Genomic DNA, 19,485 nt, shown 5'->3' with positions numbered 1-19,485 from the left:
TAATGTCTTTTTGTACTACAGTGTAGATAATTTTTGTATTTTTTTGGTTCATTATTTTAATTTTCTTTTCTCCAGATGATGATAAATATCTTCTACATTAAGCAAATCTAAGTTCTGCACATCATCAGGCAAGAATATTAATTATACTAATTAAAAAGAATAATTAAAATTCTTGCCTGATGATGTTGCGGAGCTTTGACGTGTTTCTTTAATATCTGATGGCATCCTTTTTGAATTTATGATTATTTTTTCTTTTTTAAGTTATGATTTTTTTTGTGAGATGACTTTTCTGTTTTGCTGTTTGTTCTGATTTACTAGTTGTTTGCTCCCTGGTTATGTATGATTTTACTAGGATTATGCAGGGTCTGCTTCTCTCTTGTTTTTTTCATATTTTATTTTTCAGATGTATTGTAAAGAGTACTAAAATAAGTATAGTATAGTACAGTTTTTGTACTGTTCAGTGAAGGATAATTAAATTGTTTTTATGATTTTTAACCTGACTGTTCAGAGGAAAATATTTTTGCTATTATATGGTACAATTGAGTTTTTCTACTTTATGATTTGTATGATCTCAATGACTAGACTTTTGCAAATCCATATTTAATTACATTAGTACATATACTGCTATCAGTTACATTTTTTTATCTCTGTAATTACAGTTTTTGTTTTCTGTAATTGCCATAGAAATTGACTGTAATTTATTTTATTTAGTATTAATTTTTGCTTATGAAATAATACCATTGTACTATAGTGCAAGTTAATATGACAGAAACTGTAGTTGTGTAGTTGTTTTCTATATTGATCTTTATAAATAATTGACATTAACAAATAATATCAGTCTCATTTTTTTTCTTTTGTTAATGTTAGGATGATCTCCTTAAGGACCGTTCTATGACAAATTTCTCGGCTGTAAAGAAGTGTTTTGATGGAGCTTCACTAGCAAGACCTGTTCACACATGTGACCTGGTTTGTTTTCTTACTTTTTTTCTCTAATTTTTGCATTATATAACTTAAATTCTTTTTCATGTATTTTTTTGTTTTCATTCACCTCTTTTTCCCAATTGTCAAGAGTCGTCACTGGTTCGTATTTGTCATTGATTTGAAATCTGAAAGATTTGTTTTTCTGGATTCATTGTATGATGAGGAGAGCTTCTATCATACTGAATTAAGACCTAAACTGGTATACTTAGTTTTATATACATTTATGAATTTGTAAATATTTCATAACAGCTTTTTTATTCATCTACAAAATTTAACTTCTATTAATATTTTTTTTTGTAGATTTCAAATGTTAGTCTTGCCTGGAACCTTTATGTTCAAGATCACTCTATTGATTTCAACAGATTTTCAGTGATTTATCCTCTTGTGCCAAAACAGAATAACAGGTTTGATTACATGTCTTTATTTTTGCTTACCAATTTTCTTTTCAAATCTTTTTTTTTTGGTTTGATATTGTTTCTCCTCATTTTAATTAGCTATTGTTTATATTGTATATGTTTGAAACTGCATGTTACTGTTTTTGTCAAACAGTTTAATATTTTATTTGTCAGCTGTATAGTGAAGAGTACTGAAATAAGTATAGTAAAGTACAGTTTGTGCTGTTGAGTGAAGGATAATTATACCGTTTTTGTGCTTTTTAACCTGACTGTTCAGATGAAAATATTGTGCAGTAATATGGTACGATTGAGATGTTCTACTTTATGTTTTGTATGATATGAATGACTAGACTTTGCAAATCTATATTTAACTACATTAGTATATAGACTACTATCAGTTACAGTTTTTTATCTCTGTAATTACAGTTTTTGATTTGTGTAATTGCCATAGAAATTCACTGTAATTTAAACCAATATGTCTGTTTGTCTCATTTTAATTAGCTTTTGTTTATTCTGTATATATTTGAGACCGCATGTTACTATTTTTTATTAGCTGTTTAATATTTTTTTTATTTTCCTAGATTTGATTGTGGAATATTTGCACTAAATTCATGGAGATATGGGGGCCAAGAGTACTTCTTCGAAATATTTTTTCCCAGAGAGATATACCCAATTTGAGGATTCAGCTAATGAACAAAATGTTGTTCCATCCCCACAATTCTATTCTTTGCTCAGATTTTTATCAACTCCTAAATGATCATTTCTGAAGGTAATAATTCTTACTTGAAAAATTTATAGTTCAATTTTTTGCTTGTATTTTTTCTGTTCTGAAATGTGATTTCTTATTTTTTCATTATTTTTTCTGTAGGCTTTACTCTCTTATATGAAGATTTTGAATGAACATGGTAGGACTTGCCGGACTATATGGTGGTCTTTTAGTAGTGTACTTGCTGGTCGATAGAAGACAAACATGGACTTTAGAGGTAGATGTTGGAATATATTAGTAGGACTTGATGGACTATATGGTGGACTTTTTAGTAGTACTTGCTAGTCTATAGAAGACAAACGTGGACTTTAAAGTCGATGCTGGAATATATCAGTACATGAAGTGATGTTTACATAGACATGTAATTAGCATATATTTTGGGAAGAACAGTATTTTTGTAATCTCTGTGCTTGTCATGTCATCACAAAAAAAAAACATCCACAGAAGTAATCATACAAATTCAAGTACTTAAATTTTGATCTCAACAGTACACATTTTTGAATTTTGATTTTGATCTCATCTTTTCCACCTCTTTTGCCTTTTGTATTCATCATACTATACTGCTTGAACTGTTTACCTCCATCTTCTTTTTTTTTGCCTCCAATTGTCTGCCCCTTTTTTTGAGATTTCCTTTTACTTGCTGCAGCACTTGATGTAGCTGCCTGCTTTCCTGTGCTTTTGTTCTGATCATCTGAACTCTGTAAATGTCATGAAAATATTTTTAAATTATCATTCTTCCAATTTTATTGAATAACATTATTTTTAATTTTCTTAATTTCTTACCTTTTGATTTATGTTTTGAACTTTCCTTTTCTTTTTTCTTGGCAAATCAAATTCAATATGCTTGAATGGACACGTTGGAAAGGTGTGGTCTGTCCTACCACAATGACTGCAGTGATAACTTTCTTGTTCTGCTATTTGCTCTCTAATTGTTTTATATCTCTGTCTTGGCCTCCCCTTTGAATTTGTTATGTCTGGATCTTCTATGAAGTCTTCTTCAGGTAATCTCTCATCCTGAACTACATTATTTTTTGAATTGTCATTCATATTTGCATCTTGATCATTGTTCACTTCATCAACTCCAACTTCATTATCATTATCAATCAAATCATTCAATTTTTCATTAATCTTATCTGCCTCTTCCATCAAGAACTCATATGCTGGAATTGTTTTTGCACCTCTTGAGGTAATTTCACAGAATTTCCTTGAAAGGATATTGAATCGGAGAACTGAAGACTCAGAAACTGGTATGATACTTTTTCTCTTGATGTTATCTGTTGTCATTTGTTTCTTCCTCCATCTCTGAATAATATATTTTTCTGGTATTCTGCTGATTTTGAGGTGAAGTATAATCTTCAATACATGTGAGCAAAGAATGCCATCCTTCTGAAACATACAACAAATGCATGTGAATTCCTCTGAGTCCAAGTCCAATATCACAAGGTATTTTCTATGTCTTATTTCCTTGTTGATCACATTCTTTGATTGAAACACTGCATAACACTTCATTCTCTCAATTTCCTCAACTTCCAATTCATTTGTCTTGCTGAGCTGAAACTGAAATTTTTTGAATATTTTGTTGTTATACAACCTCACTGCTTGGTATTCAATACAATAGTGTGACCACATTCTACTTGGTCTTTTTGTCCTTGATTCATGATCATCATGTTGCTCTAGATTTTGAATAGTGTCCATAACTCTTTCATACTCTGTCAAGAAACTTCTAATGCTGTACTGTGGCCCTACATTCTTTTTGAATCTGGAATTTGTACCCTCACTTAGTGCTGTTGATTGAATGAAAGGGCAGAAATTTGTTTTGAAATACATTGGAATAAATGTTTTTCTGATTTCCCACATGTTTCTCAGAAAATTGATGTCTTGCAAATTAAAAACTTGAATCATATCCTCCCAAAGAAACTCAAATTCTTCTTCAGTCAATGAGTTGTGTATGATATCATTGTATATGTCATAAAGACCTTGTCTCTTCTTGAATAGAGAACCAGATCTCTTCAGAGCTTTTGAGACTATATGGAAGAAACAATTTCGATTTTTGGCTTCTATGAATATATTTTTGATTGCTGCCCTCATAGCACCATCCTGATCAGTAATGATTGTCTTTGGTTGCTTTCCATTCATTGCTTTCAAAAAAGCTCTGAAGAGCCACTCAAAAGTTTCAGTTGTTTCATCATGTATAAAAGCACAACCAAATAGTATTGTGTTCCCATGTCCAGATACTCCAACAAATGGTGCAAAAGGCAGATTATATCTGTTTGTCAAAAAAGTTGTGTCAAAACTTATACAATCGCTAAATTTGTAGTACCACTCCCTAGATCTTCCTTCAGTCCAAAAAAAATTCTTTACTTTTCTATTCTCATCAAGATCAAACTCATAGAAGAAATTGGGATCTTCTTCCTACTTTTTCTTCAAAAAATTCAAACATTGCATCAAATCATTACTGCTTGTTTCTCTGTTTATTGCTGTTCTGACATTGCTTATATCCTTTTTAGTGTAAGGCAAAGAAGTTAGACCACCTCTTAGAACAGATAATATTACAATCATATTTCTTGTTGGAATATGGCATTCTTCCAAAGTCCTGATTAGAATCTTTTCTTCTGCCGACATGTATTTGTGAGATCTTAGAAATCTAGCCTCATCTGGAGGACTGAGCTTATGATTGTGATCTAAATCTATCCTCGATATAACCCAAATAGAATTCCTCTCACTGATTACAAGAACACATTTGCATTCAGTCCCTATGACTTCATTTGTTTTCCTTTCAGAAGTAACTGTTTCTTCCTTCTTATTGCAATCCGACTTCACATACTTGTTGCATTTGAATGTTACTCTAATAACTTCTCCATTTCTTTTTTTACTTACTGTTCTAGCACTGTGAGCATTGACAATAGAAAATCCAGCCATGTATGCATAAAAATTGAAGTAGTTATGTGCCTCATCTATTGATTTGAATTTCTGATTCAACTCTGGAATATATTTTCTGTCTATGCTTGCATTGTTTCCTTTTGATGCTTCCTGTTGTTCTTCATCTAGAAATTGTTCAATATCTTCTTCTGTTAGAAATTCTTCATTCAAATCAGGATCAACTTCAGTAGTACTTTCGCCTCACTAGACAGAATTGAACTCTGTTGCTATAATTAAACATTGGACCATAAATTTACATTATTGAAAATTTATCTTTATATCAATCTTAATTGATATGAACCATACATATTCATGAAAAATTCATACCTCAATAGATTCTTGTAGATTAAACAAATCTAGAGACCAAGGTTGTACAGAATCAACTTGAGCTTCAAAATTCATTTCTGGAATCACCTCAGACATATTTTTTGCATCAATGACAGTCTGCATAGAATCATTTCCATTTTGTTCAACCTGCACTCATGTAAAATTCAACATAATGATTTTTTGATCTTTTTTATTAATCTTAATGTTTTCTGAATGATATATTCAAATAATAAATTTTTTTAATACCTCATTCACCAAATTATAATTGAAGTCAACATTTGTGCTGCTGCTTTCTAACATCGAATTCTGCAAACAATAAAAATAGTTTTTAAAAAAACAATTCAAAAAAATGAAGAAATTCTAATTTTCAATAGAGTACAAGTTAAATTACCTCCAAATCATTGCATCTTGTAGGTTGTGAAGATATAATATGTTCCATTAGACTAGTGTATGAAGTAAATTTATCCTGCTTAAAATATATTAATTAAATTAAAACCAAATCAAAATAAAACAAATATACGATATCTGACAATGTATAATTACATCAATGAAATCTTGATCCAATAGTGATAGAACATTGGTTTGATGTATTTCTTCTGCATAGTTCATATCCTGTTCTCCTGAAAAAAAATAAAACAATCTAAAATATGTACAAAAAAAACAAATTCTGTGTAGTCAAAAATATATATACCTAACATATCTTCTTCAAATTGAATTCTTTCATTTTCCATTGTTTTTACATTCTCGATAACAGCTATTCTCTTTCCCTTGTCAATTTCTGAATCTCTTTGAGTGTTTCTTGCATATTATAATAGAATAGACAGATTATTGTTTCATTCTAATTTATTTAATGGTTCTAAATTTATGTTTCTTACCAGTTTTTGTATCACCTTTGCCATCTTCAAGCATATATGATCTCATCGTATTATAATTTTGCTCCAGTAACCCAAGTCCTTAATTTATTAAAAAAAATTGAATTAATCTGATGTTTGTTTCTTATGAAATTTAAAACCAAACTCTAAATACAATTAGTCAAAAGAAATTATGTAATTTTATTTTCAATTACCTTCATCTTTTGATATTGTCTTCTTCTCAATGTTTTTGTCTCTCTCTGTTAAATCCTTCAAAATACCTGCACAACATATGAATTCTTTCTAAGTTAATTTAAACATATCAATGAAATAAAAATTTATATGGACAAATGTTTTTTTTTCCGTTCTTACCTGACTGTGCAGTACTTGATCGTGTACTACTTTTCTTTGCATCTATTATAAATGATCTTGTCCTATTGTAATTTTGCTCAATTAATTGTAAACATGTTTGAATGAGATTTTCTGATTATAATTCTGATTTCATATTGAAATAAACAACATAAAAAATTTATGTTTTTTCACCTGATTGTGAAATTTTTTTGTTTAAATCCAAGTCAATCAGCTGTTGTTTTTTTGCTGTTTCTGTATACATAGAATTTTCAAAAATTAGTAAATTTTTTTAATGAACAGTTGTATGCATAACCTCATTAAATTATATAAACATATAAGTCTGTTCTTACCTCCAACAAAACCTTTCAAATTCTCATCTGTCAAACCTGTGAAAACAAAGCATAAGTATATTTCAGTACACTTAATTATCAAACATTTAGCAATCAAAACAAAGAACATATTATCAGTACACTTGATGATTTCATTTTGACTTGTATTGTAATTTTTTATCTCATATAGTTTTCATATGATATTCTGAAATTCCTTCCAATCAGTTCATATGAAATAAATTGTCTATTTTCTGAATTCTCTGAATGATTTCTGTTTTGAGTTTTGAAATTTTTGATTATGTAAAGTTTTAAGTCTTCAAACTGGACAATAATCCTTAAATACAGTAGTCTTTGTGTGTTGCTTGGTGATGTGAATCAGGGCCATCAAATACAGTCTATCTTATTGTAGTACAAATATATTGACAATTGTATCTCTGAATAATTTATTTAAGAGCTTGAGTTAGTGGATGGATGGTAGTTGAACTATAATTAAAATTTGTTCTGATTTTCTTTTCCTATGAAATTCTGAATTTGTTTCCAATAAATTGATATGCAATATGAATAGAGATCTTAAGTCCACAAGAAGTTAGTTGAAAACAAAAAAGTGCAATACTGTATCTAACCTGTTGATTCTCAAATGAGTTATGAAGTACTGTATATTATGTGAAAGTTATATTGTGGATTCATATGAAGATTATGTTAATAGTCTGAAGTAAATTCGAATTTTGCAGAGTATAAGTTTTAGTTAAAATTGATATGCAATAAATTGAATAGAGATCTTAAGTCCACAAGAATTTAGTTAAAATACCAAAAGTACAATCCTGTAACTAACATATTTGATTGTCAAATGAGTGATGAAATTCTGTCTATTATTTGACAGTTCTATTGTAGATTCATATGAAGATTTTGTCAATAGTCTAAAGTGTTGTGCTATTGTAGATTCATATGAAGATTCTATCAATTTGTCAAATGAGTTACGAAGTACTGTGTATATAGTGTTGTGCTATTTTATGCTTCTTTTACATACGCCAGTATAGAGGACTGATGGATTAATGCAATTTTTGGCCTCTTCACAGGAATCCCATGAACTTGAGTCATTTGTGAGTTATTTTTTTCAAGATTCAAATAAGGAAGTTCAGAAGATTCAGAACAAGAATTAGAAGAGTGTTGATTTCAAGAATTAGGAAGTTCAGAACAAGATTCAGTACCTGTTGATTTCATATTCCTCAGATCTTGAATTATGTTTGCAGATTCTAAATCCTTCGTTTTTTTGCAATCTTCTCCTCTCTGACTCTTCTCCTCCACCTCCATCTTCTTCTTCCTTGTTCGATCTATTGCTCTAATTTTTCTCTTTGGAAGCAAAGTTGCTTTTTTTCTTTAATGATCAGATCACGTGCCTATGCAGAGCATCTTCTTGGTTCTCAAGTTTTCTTCAATAGGCAATGTGGTCACGTGAATTCTCTCTGTTAGTTTTGATGTGGTTGTAATATTGGATTTGGCCCATGTTTTAATTTTGGGCTTCTTTTTGTTTTGGGCTTTTATTGTATCCAATGGGTCATGAATAAGATTTTATATATATATTTTAAAGTATTTCTGTGAAAAATCTGAGGCTGTTTGATCGAAATCTTGTGGTAAAAAAAAAGGACAGATTGGACACCAAATTTTCTGTCGACTAAGACATAGACAGTCCCTGCATTTGGTATCAGAACAAGCATTCTGTCCACGCATTTGGCATTATCTAAAAAAATGCATTTGGCATCAGAAACAAGCAACCCTGAAATGTCTTCTCTTCTTCACTCGTTTTTCCGTTTCGTGTTTCTTACTCCCCATCTTCAAATATATTTTTTTACTGATGAAACATATCCTAATACTAGGATTCTATGGAGTAGTTGCTTTGTCTCCTTGACCTGAAATTCAGGATCAATCTATCAGCGGTTTTTTTACACTACTGTACTACTAGAATACTCCATTCATACATAGGATTTGTTTTTTTTTATGGGACGGAGCGAGTATGTCAGTAATAAGTATATTAAATACTCTCATATCTATGTGTTTATATATGTCGACTCTGTAAAAAAAAGTGAAACGTGAATCGTTGATCCCTAAACAAATGTCGTACTACGTAGTATCAAATTAATTTTGGTGGATCCCTAAACAGTGAAAACAATTTTTACTTGTACGCTCTGATTAATGCTTAATTATTGGCTTATTGCACAGAAGAATAGAGATGTTTTTTAATCAGCAGCTCAAAGAGAAAAAATGGAGCTAGCAACTTGAATTTAATTAATTTCTTCATGCATATGTGCATGGAGATCGAGTGAGAGAATGGCGGCAGCAAAGCTTAGCTGGGAGTGAGCTCCCGCTTGTCGAGCTTGGTGAAGGAGGTGCCGTCGCATTCGAAGTCGTCGTACCGCCGGAAAAGCTCGGCGACGAGCATGCACGCGGTGGCGACGACCACCTCCTTGGCGGCACACTGTTTGTTCCCCGGCGACGGCTCGCCGGTCTCCGGCCCGTTGGACCAGTACACGTACTGCAGCAGCGCCTCGCCGTCGTCGCCGAGGAACCTCTCCGGCACGAACTCCTCCGGCCGGTCGAACACCGCCGGGTCGCGCATGGCCAGCGGCTGGTACCCGCACAGCAGCTCGCCCTTGCCCACCTCGTACGCCGCGCCGCCGTGCGACCGCAGCACGAAGTCTCGCCGCGCCCGCCCGAACTGCAGCGGCACCGGCGGCTGCATCCGGAGCACCTCGTACACCGTCGACCGCACCAGCGCCATCTCCCTCACCGCCGCGAACCCGGCCTTGCCGCCGTCGCCGCCGCCCAGCACGCGGCGCACCTCCTCCTGCAGCCGCCGCCGCAGGTCGTCCCGGCCGGGCTTGCCGACCTCCATGACCAGGAACGGCAGGAACACCGAGAAGCCGCCGAACGCGTTGAAGCCGAGCACGAAGAGGATGTTGTTGATGGCCTCCTCCTTGCTGATGCCGTGCTCCTTCTCGGCGATGGACACGGCGGCGGCGCCGTGCTTCTCCACGAAGCGGTAGAGGAGGTCGTACCCGGGCTTGACGACGAACGACGGCAGCGGGAAGGAGTGGAACAGGAGCTCCTCCAGCGGCTGCGGGATGACGCCCACCTTCTGCGTCGGCACCAGCTGCAACGCCAGCCACACGTCGAGGATGTACACGCCGAAGCGGTCGACGAGGCCGTCCGCCGCCGGGTCGGCGCCGACGAGCGCCTTGCAGAGGAAGCGGAAGATGCACTTCTGGAGCGGGATGAGGTAGCTGGCGGAGGCGGCGGCAGGGTCAGGCGCCCTGTTGAGGTCTTCCTCGACGGCGGCGAGCATGTCGTCGACGGCGGCGCGGAGCTCGGCGGCCCAGTTGCGGGCGGCGCGGCGGAGGAGGTCGATGGAGAAGGCCTTGGTGCGGGCGTGGTCGGGGTCCTGGGTGTCGAGGTAGACGCCGACGCGGGTGCCGCGGGTGAAGGCGAGGCTTGGGACGTAGGGGCCGATGAGGACGTCGCGCTTGTCGACGAGGGCCGGGTCGAAGAGCGCGGTGAAGGCGGCGGCATCGACGACGGCGACGACGCGCGGGTCGACGCCGAGGAAGAAGGGGAAGGTGGGCGGGATGTTGGCGCGGAACACGGTGCTCTTGTGGTCGGCGGCGCGGCGGCGGAAGAAGTCGTCGGGGCCCTGGAACCAGAAGTAGTCGAGGCGATCGCGGAGCGGGCCGAGCAACGGCGGGCCGTAGCTCCCCGGTATCGGCCGCGTCGCCGCCGCCGCGCTCGCCGGCTGCGGGAACGACGGCACCATGGCGCGGCGCGCGGTGATCAGACTTATCAGCTACGTGTGGTAGCTTGCGTTATGACACTGACTCTAGTGTGCTAGGCGTGTATGACAAAATTAGCTGGAGCGTTCACAAACGGAGGAGGAGGCTGCCACAGTGTGGCAACACGTTTGTAGAACCAAATCAGATTACGTGGGCCATCATCGCGTCCACGATTGGTTGCTGCCGTTTTGAGACACAATGTTTGTTAGGGTTCTTTGTATCCTTAACGTGTCTTTCTTGAACCATACTCCCTCCATTTCAAAATGTTTAACACCGTTGACTTTTTAGTACATGTTTGGCCATTCGTCTTATTTAAAAATTTTAAATAATTATTTATTCTTTTCATATCATTTGATTTATGGTTAAATATACTTTGATATACATATATAGTTTTATACATATTTCACAATTTTTTTTAATAAGACGAACGATCAAACATATGTTAAAAAGTCAACGGTGTCAGATATTTTGAAATAGAGGGAGTATATATGATTGGGGATATTTTTCCATTTTGCATTGTTCGGTTAATCTATCACACGAGGGGTGATTTTAGTTCGGTTAATCTCTCACACAAAAGGATTGGGGTGATTTTGCTCGGTTAATCTCACACAAAAAAATAATTGAGGGTAATTTCACACCAGGGGTGATTTTGTTCAGTTAATCTCAGGGTGATTTAAAGAGAATTTATTTCACACCTATTATAATGTGAAATTATTCATACTAAATCCTCTTACGATAAACAAGTACTCGATAAAAAATCAGATAAAATGAGAAAAATTAGATAAAACTGAATCCCGTAAATCATTCATCCGTACTACGGGAGTAAGGAGTATTTGCAACACATAATCATGCATGGTTTTTTTTCTCTAATGCTATGAAAAATGTCAGTCGTTGTAATGAGTAAAGATATTTTTTTTCAGAAATAGAATATATAGTTGTTGGGAGGTGAGAAATAAATTGAAAAATATTTTTTTTACTGAAAGTTAATAAATTCTTCATTTTCAGTCCCGGTTTGGACTAAAGCCCAATCTTTTCTTCCTTTTCAGTCTCTTTACGGCCCAGTCCACGATTTTCAGTCTCTTTACGGCCAGTCCACGAGAGAAGCCGGCTCAGCTCGCACATACTATCCATAAGATGCCGATGCTGATGCCATCATTCCCATCAAATTCGGCAAAGATGTTTTAAAATTGGATCATTCTTGATCTTTTTAAATTGGTTGAGGGTTTTTATCCACTCAATCACCTCTTCTGATCTTTCTTTATTTATTAAAATTTAAAATTGGTTTTTCTTTATTTATTAAAATTTAAAATTGGTTGAGGGCTTTTGATCCACTCGATCATCTCTTTCCGTTTTTTTTCCAAAATCAAAATACGTAAAACTAGGGAATAAAGATGGCCAGGAAGGTCGCTTGCCGGACATCATCTACCACGGTTAAGAGGAAGTTTAATAGTAGAGATAACCACCGGCTCCAAATGGTTGAGAGGAAGTTTAATAGTATAGCTAATCACTGGCTCCAAATCATCTATAATCAATCTAATAGCTCATTTTAACAAATAGTTACTTATAAGAGCAAGTTTAATAGTATAGCCAACTACTAACTCCAAATCATTTATAACCAATTTAATAGTCAACTCATACAATAGTTGCTTACTATATTATTAATATCTAGTCCCACCTCTCATACACACATAACGTTTTGGAATCCGTGTAGTAGCCGGCTACCAATATGTAGCACGCTTCCTCTCTCCTCTCTCTTTCATATGTTGTTATAGTTTACTTGTTGACTTGTATTCTGCTATTGTACTCGCTCTAAATAGGAATTGAATTCTCCGAATTAAAGCTGTTATTCTCCTCTCTTCTCCTTGATATGTGCTTATAGTTGACTTGTAACATACTATTGTACTTGCTATAGATAGGAATTGAATTTCCCGGATTAAAAGGGGAAATCAGTGAAGATTTAAAGCCGAATTGAAAAAAACTCGGGATAAAGACGACCACTAACGGTTAAATAGGGATAGATTTTTCCAAATTTAAGCCAAATTGAAAGACGAAATCATGGAGAAAATAATGAGAAATGAGTGGAGTATCAATTTTTTAATTAATTGGAGGAAGAAACATCGAGAGGCAAATCGAAGTTGCGGTAAGGTTCGGCTCCACGGCGGCTGGAGATCGAAGGAAAAACCAGCGACGAAAGAACTACCGGACGGTAAAAAAAAAACGGAGTAAAGCGGGTCCACCCATAAAAACCCTTCCGCGTGCCAAAAAAAAAAAAGGATTGAAAAGAAAAACGGCGACAAAACCAGAACGGAGACGAACGAAGAGACCGGCTGACTTGCAGTAACATATGTTAGGCCATAGTAAATTGAGGTTAGTGGTATAACTGTAAACTACACAAGATCAAGAGATCGTTTTTCAACGTGTAACATGTAGACTATAATAAAGTGGGGTCGGTGGTATAACTGTAAACTCCACAAAGTCAGGAGATATCTTTTTAACACAGAAAGATATGACCTGATTTTATGATAATTGTATAGAAGAATTATTCATCAGAAAAATAAAATAAAACTGAACCTTAAAGACGGCATGGTACGTGCTCTCGTAATTTTTTTAAAGGAAAACCTTTCCTATAATTGGGAACGAAACTGATCGTGTCTAAACGTACGTACCACGAAACGAAGTATCGGCGTCCACTGTGACGTGTCTGAGTCGGTGGATATGATGAACCGATCCGTACGTCGGTCTGTTAGTTCTGTTGCTAACTACTCCGTACTATATTTAACACACTCAATCCATCGAGGGCTATAAATAGGTCCATCGATCCCCCATCCAACGATCCCTGCGGCCACCCTCGTCCGCCACGTTACACTCACCTCGATCGCCGCCGGTGGCCGCCACCGCGGCGCGCACCGGCCGCCGCCGCCTAGATGCGACAACGTACGTCGTCATCGTCGTCGTCGTCGTCACGATACACGTCGTGATGGACGCCGGCGATGATGGTGGTGGTGGTGGTGTCGCCGTCGTCCCGTCATGCGACTCGTGCCGCGGCGAGCGCGCCGTCGTGCACTGCGCCCAGCACGGCGGCGCGCGCCTCTGCCTGGTCTGCGACCTCGCCGCCCACCACGCCGCGGCCGCGCGCGCGCACCGGCGCGCCCCGCTCTGCGACGCGTGCCACGCCGCGCCCGCCGTGGCGCGCTCCGACCACCACGCCGAGGCGTTCTGCGCCTCGTGCGCGCGCGACGCCTCGCGCCACTGCCACCGCCCCGCCGCCGCCTACACCGGTATCCCCGGCCCCGCCGAGATGGCCCGCATCTTCTCTATCGACGTGCCGGCACCGCCGCCGCCGCCGGCGGCGGCGGCGACGGATGAGCCGTGGATCACCGACACACTCCCATTCGTCCCATACGACAATAGTATGAGCTATACAAATTATTGTTATTATCCCGAGGTATTAAAAGAAGCCAATGGTAAACTCATTCTTTCCTTAAATCTCTAAGTGATCTGGTATTAAAAGTAAGTGATCTGGTATTAAAAGAAGCCAATGGTAAACTCTTAAATCTCTAAGTGATCTGCCTTCTTAAACAAAAGTGAGTTGCATTTCTTTTCCTTACCTAATTCATCCCTTGATCAATCCCATTAATATATAGCATTCCATTATATGACTAACATATCATCTTATTACCATCATTCAATTAACATAAACATACTAATATATATATATACACATGTCTCATTTGAGATGTTTGAAGATGCGAATCCTGACATTAGTAAAGAGATGACGACAATAGGTGGAGAAGATTTACTTGTTGACAATGCAAATCAGCAAGATTACTTTCAAGCCTGGACAAACTCGTTTGATTCAGTCGCACTAATGGAACCAGGAGCATTGCAAGTAAACGATGGTTCTGCTTATTTCACCCCCTTTGAAATTCATCAAAATTATCGTACAGTTTGATGCCGCCTCACAAACTTGTTTTCTTCAATTGATCGCAGGAACCTTCTTATCTGGATTTGGATCCTTCTTATTTCGATTTGGGATCCTATCTGGACCCTGATCATCAGCAAATGGCATCCTCATCGTGTTCAGACATCGCACTGTTATCAGATGCTAGCTTTCTGCAGCCTCTGAACATGAGCAACGCACCTTATGTTCAGTTACCGATGATGGACGCGAACATCAACAACGAGATAGGGGCAGCAACTTCATCTTCAGAACTCGCACAGCTCATACCGCAATCTTCAGATCATAGTCTTCTGCAACAACTGAACATAAACGACGAAACGGCATATGATCAGTTACCGGTGATAGACACAAACAGTAGCAACAACAACACAGGTTCAGAGTTTCCCTGTGTGAATTTTCAGAGCTCCAACACGGGCTCGCTGCTGGGTGGGAGCTCAAACATGTTTGACGGCCAAGATCAACAGACCTCGCATATCGTGCTGCCCGAGAAATCTTGCCCTGATCCGGAGAAGAGACAGCGAGCTGTGCAGAGATACAAGGAGAAAAAGAGCAACAGGAGGTACGTATCAATACGCATTTTTCATCTCACTTTGTAGCTTACATTGCAGATTAGTCTTCAGAAAAAACAGTTAAAATTCTCAAATGTGCATCTGAAATATTATTTAGTTGCCTAGGAATAATATTTTGTTCAGTACGAGCTTTTTGAAACAAGATTGCAATTACAAGTTGCTGGTACACTTTTGATTTTTTCAGGTTTGTCAAGCAGATAATGTACGCCTCCCGCAAGGCAACAGCAGACACGCGAAGGCGTGTCAGAGGCAGATTTGTGAAGGCCTCATTGGAGCAGGGCACCAGCTCTAATGACAATAAGCAGCCGAAGCATGAGGGAAATTGATCCTCATTATTTATTTATTTATTTATTTAGATCATCTTTCTTAGGTTTTAGAGTGCATGACATGATACCAAAAGATCATACAGTATACAAAGAATATCATATTAGAATTTAGAGGTATGAAGAATTCAATTATTTTTTGAAGGTTTATATCCCTACAGGCTTATAGGTGGGCAGACCGGATTCCAACGTGAAGAAGTTGGGTTTTCTGTTTTTCAGTCATTTCCAAGGTTAGGATAGGATAGACATTTAGAAGAGTTTTTTTTCCTTTGAATTTTGTCGTAGAATAAATGTAGGACTCTCTTTTGTAAATGACAATTTTGTCAAGCTGAGGCTCTTGCATTTATGTCAAAATTTTGTCACTCATGTCCTTTGGCATAATAAATGTTTGCATTTTTTTTGTTTAATTAGTGTCAAAATTTTGACACTCATGTCCTTTGGCATAATAAATGGAATTTTCTTGCGAGTAATTTGCGAGTAATCCCTTATGAGTAAACAATTGGGTGTATTGGTGTGACATGTCTATTTGTTCTTTACTTGTTTCTAGAGGAATATGGATTTGCGAGTACTAGTTTTGAAGCAGATGATGCCATGATGGTGAGAATTGTTATTAAAAGAAAACTCTCCTGCTATTATTTTCAGTATTTACCTTCGGTTCTACCTTGTGAAGGAAGAAAATCAATTTCATGGCTAGGTATTTATAAAATCTACACATGTATCATTTTTATGAGATTACGAAAGTATTTTTTTTCATGACAAATCTACATCGACCATTTTTATATTTTCAAAATAAGCATTTCAAAAATTATTGATGATCAAAATTTTAAAAGATCGAACTGAAAAATGTTGAAACGCTGTATTTCTTTTACCGGAGGAAGAATATGCATATTTTGACATCTGTTGTTGACTATAGAAGGAGGAAATACAAAATCACAGTACCTTTTTCGCTGGAAAAAAAAGAAAAAAAGAAAATTGTTCTAGAGGAGCGAAGTTGCATGGCAGACGCAAAGATCACACAAACCACTGAACCAACCACCACCTGCTCTTCTTTGCAATTTTGTAGTATGTGCCTCTTTGGTTATTCCGATCTCCTTTTTTTTTTTACAAGAATCTCTCCCGATTAATCTCCCACTGGCCACTAACAAGTGGGTGATTTCACTGAAAATGTCTTCTAAATTTAGTCATGTCACACAAAGCAAGCTCGAACTCTTAAGCAAATTTAGTCGCTCCCTTACCTACATGGCACCAAGCCACCTTGACAGGCAACGGCAGTTTTACTTAGCTGAGCATTTATTTATACATGCATGCACTCTTGTCTTTGGACCTTGACAAGCTAGCACATAACTGAACTGAGCAAAGCAACGCAGCAGCAAGTCCATGAGGAGGCTGGCGGTGCCTGCGGCGGCGCTGCTCCTCGTCGCATGGCACTTCTCCCTGATAACAATGGCGGCGGCGCAGCTTTCACCGCCACAGCCACCGGACGACCAATACGACGACCCGCCCGTGCCTGGGCTCCCGGTGTCACCACCGTCGCCGGGGGATCCCGATTCACCGGAGCCGCCGCTGCCGGATTCCCCGCCATCACAGGAGCCTGACACGCCGGAGCCAGCACCACCAACGCCGCCCCAGCAGCAGCAGCAGCCGTGGCAGTCTCCATTGCCACCAAGGAGGGAGCCGGCGCCGCCGCGGACGGTGGTGCCGCCGCAGGAGCCGGGCTGGTCTTCAGTGCCGCCACCGCCGGCGAGGGTAATCAACTACACCACCACCGGCTGTACCACCATGCTGGTGTTCGGTGACTCGACGGTGGATCCCGGCAACAACAACCGGCTGCAGACGGCGATGAAGGCCAACTTCTTGCCGTATGGCGCCGACTTCCTCGGCGGCAGGCCCACCGGCCGGTTCAGCAACGGCCGGCTCATCACGGACATACTCGGTACAGACACAAATACACCCATTGCCTTGCATCTCCATTTACACAAGTATTTCAGAGTTGAGCAGATGATCTTTGATTTAGAAGGTGACCTGAGTTAGTAGTGGTGTTCACCATTGTTCAGTAGGGATATTTGAGGCTAAGCTTTGTGGTTATGCAGCGGAAAAACTAGGTATAGCGAGGAGTATTCCAGGATTCCGCGACCCAAGGTTGAGGTCAGGACAGCTCAGGAGGGGTGTGAGTTTTGCATCAGCAGGTTCCGGGTATGACGAGGCCACTGCCAGAAGTTCGGTAAGCATAACCTGCAAAGCACAAATATTTCACCGTCAGAAAGTAAGGAAAAGCTATTAAATCAATCTGCCAGGGACAAAATTAGAAGCTACTACCAAATAATTTTTAGTAGTCAAAATTGGATAACCAAGCAGATAATGCATGATCAACCTAGTTTGATATGTGAATCATGACTACTTAGTAGTCCAAGTTAATTTGATTATTGAGGGCCAGCATTGGGTAGTGACTAGACAGGTTTTCTTTCTTTTTCATGGTAGAATGAACTGTCATGACAGGTTTTCTTTCTTTTTTCATGATAGAATGCACTGTCATTTCCCAACCAAATAGAGGACCTTTGGCGTTACAAAAGGAACCTGCAGAGGTTAGTTGGACGAAGAAGAGCAGAAGAACTAGTCAGGAGGGCTACATTCGTCGTAAGTGCTGGAACAACAGATCTGCTTTTTCACTATCTTGCCTCAAACCAGTCAGCAGCAGAGAGCGGCCCACAATACGAAAACCAGCTGATATCACGCGTTGCTAACTACACCCAGGTAAGCACTTGTCAGAAAAGAGTTATATCAACTTTTGCTCAAGACCTAATCATTGCCATGTTACTCAGGTGATGGCAACACTTGGAGGAAGGAGATTTGTCTTTGTTGGAGTGCCCCCAATTGGGTGTTTACCTATTGCTAGAACATTGCTAGGCACAGGTACAACCAGATGCCATGAAAACATGAACTTGCTGGCAACCTCATTTAATGAGAGGCTAGTTGAAGTGGTGCGTCTTCTAAAGAATCAACCAAATATCAGGGCTACATTTGTTGATACTTATACAACCATCGGCATGGCAACAATAAGCCCCAATAACTATGGTAAGTTGTCCTATATTTCAGAGCATCCTTATTAAAGTGTGCACTTATTGGTATTATAACCTCAAAAAAATATTTTCTTCTGAACTACAGGCCTGACAGAAACATCAAGAGGTTGTTGTGGAACAGGAGTTATTGAAGTTGGGCAAACATGCAGAGGCCGAAGAGCATGCACACATCCCAGCAAGTACATATACTGGGATGCTGCCCACCACACGGAGAGAATGAACCAAATTATCACAGAGGAAGTGATAATGAACTCAATTGGAGAAATTTATGCCTAGCTCACGATTGTGAATTCAGATTTGCAGCCCGACAAATCAATTTAGCATCCTAATTTACTGTGGTGCATACGAGCACATAGAACAATAGTTCAGTAGAAGAGATCGATTATATAATATTTTTCATACAAAATATGCTGTGTGCGAAAGAGAGTGTTACATCATAGACGCCCAAGACCTATGATGTCAACTGAAGTGGTTACCATTCATTCTACTTTCACTGTGATCTATAATTGTACACTTGACAACTCTTACAGGGTGTATGTTAGTTTGCAAAGTTGTCTAGCAGGTGATATCTTGATTACGCAAAATGAAATTGCTTCCAGCCTTCCGTAGAAACTGGAAAATGGGCTTGAGGCAAATTCTTCCCCAAAAAAAAAACTCAAAATGAGCATCCTGATACCGATGATGAAGAGCTACCATTGTTACTACTGATAAAAAGAATTTACCCAGAAAGTTCGAGGTTAATTACCTGAGACTTCAGAAACAGAAAACCGATGATAAACTCCAACATGAGCAGAACAGACAGCATATCGTCACGA

At 38.7% G+C, this 19,485-nt stretch overlaps 5 protein-coding genes across 11 annotated transcripts; 3 read left to right on the top strand and 2 right to left on the bottom strand.

Annotated features, from left to right (window-relative positions):
* Positions 1-2,470: 2,470 nt before the first annotated feature.
* On the bottom strand, positions 2,471-8,954 carry LOC127764638 (protein FAR1-RELATED SEQUENCE 4-like). Of its 5 annotated transcripts, none has more exons than XM_052289543.1 (10): positions 8,128-8,954; positions 6,941-6,976; positions 6,455-6,520; positions 6,264-6,341; positions 5,932-6,008; positions 5,780-5,854; positions 5,635-5,694; positions 5,389-5,535; positions 2,926-5,288; positions 2,471-2,840 (listed from the first exon to the last, which is right to left on the bottom strand). In XM_052289543.1, the coding sequence occupies exons 1-9, from the start codon at positions 8,228-8,230 to the stop codon at positions 5,229-5,231; spliced, it is 702 nt and encodes a 233-aa protein (XP_052145503.1). In that variant the 5' UTR covers positions 8,231-8,954; the 3' UTR covers positions 2,471-2,840; positions 2,926-5,228. The 5 variants fall into 5 exon arrangements, with proteins under 5 accessions (XP_052145503.1, XP_052145504.1, XP_052145506.1 ...); XM_052289544.1 differs by having other exon boundaries at positions 2,926-5,282; XM_052289546.1 differs by lacking the exon at positions 6,264-6,341.
* A 132-nt stretch (positions 8,955-9,086) lies between these two features.
* On the bottom strand, positions 9,087-10,853 carry LOC127764640 (probable inactive linolenate hydroperoxide lyase). Its single transcript, XM_052289547.1, has one exon. The coding sequence runs from the start codon at positions 10,722-10,724 to the stop codon at positions 9,261-9,263; it is 1,464 nt and encodes a 487-aa protein (XP_052145507.1). The 5' UTR covers positions 10,725-10,853; the 3' UTR covers positions 9,087-9,260.
* A 2,864-nt stretch (positions 10,854-13,717) lies between these two features.
* Positions 13,718-14,233, top strand: LOC127761413 (zinc finger protein HD1-like). Its single transcript, XM_052285704.1, has one exon. It carries the CDS (start codon positions 13,718-13,720, stop codon positions 14,231-14,233), a length of 516 nt encoding a protein of 171 aa, XP_052141664.1.
* Positions 14,219-15,964, top strand: LOC127764334 (zinc finger protein CONSTANS-LIKE 9-like). 3 transcript variants are annotated; one of them, XM_052289203.1, is made up of 4 exons: positions 14,219-14,324; positions 14,487-14,629; positions 14,731-15,260; positions 15,455-15,964. In XM_052289203.1, exons 2-4 carry the CDS (start codon positions 14,513-14,515, stop codon positions 15,594-15,596), a joined length of 789 nt encoding a protein of 262 aa, XP_052145163.1. In that variant the 5' UTR covers positions 14,219-14,324; positions 14,487-14,512; the 3' UTR covers positions 15,597-15,964. The 3 variants fall into 3 exon arrangements, with proteins under 3 accessions (XP_052145163.1, XP_052145164.1, XP_052145162.1); XM_052289204.1 differs by having other exon boundaries at positions 14,487-14,639; XM_052289202.1 differs by having other exon boundaries at positions 14,219-14,629.
* A 1,006-nt stretch (positions 15,965-16,970) lies between these two features.
* LOC127761412 (GDSL esterase/lipase At5g45950-like) lies at positions 16,971-19,388 on the top strand. The gene is made up of 5 exons (XM_052285703.1): positions 16,971-17,526; positions 17,684-17,814; positions 18,114-18,344; positions 18,413-18,665; positions 18,756-19,388. The coding sequence occupies exons 1-5, from the start codon at positions 16,971-16,973 to the stop codon at positions 18,944-18,946; spliced, it is 1,362 nt and encodes a 453-aa protein (XP_052141663.1). The 3' UTR covers positions 18,947-19,388.
* The last annotated feature ends 97 nt before the right edge of the window (positions 19,389-19,485 follow it).

Source organism: Oryza glaberrima, chromosome 2, assembly GCF_000147395.1.
Source record: "Oryza glaberrima chromosome 2, OglaRS2, whole genome shotgun sequence".
Classification (NCBI taxonomy): Eukaryota; Viridiplantae; Streptophyta; class Magnoliopsida; order Poales; family Poaceae; genus Oryza; species Oryza glaberrima.
This window is presented reverse-complemented; position numbering and strand designations above follow the sequence as displayed.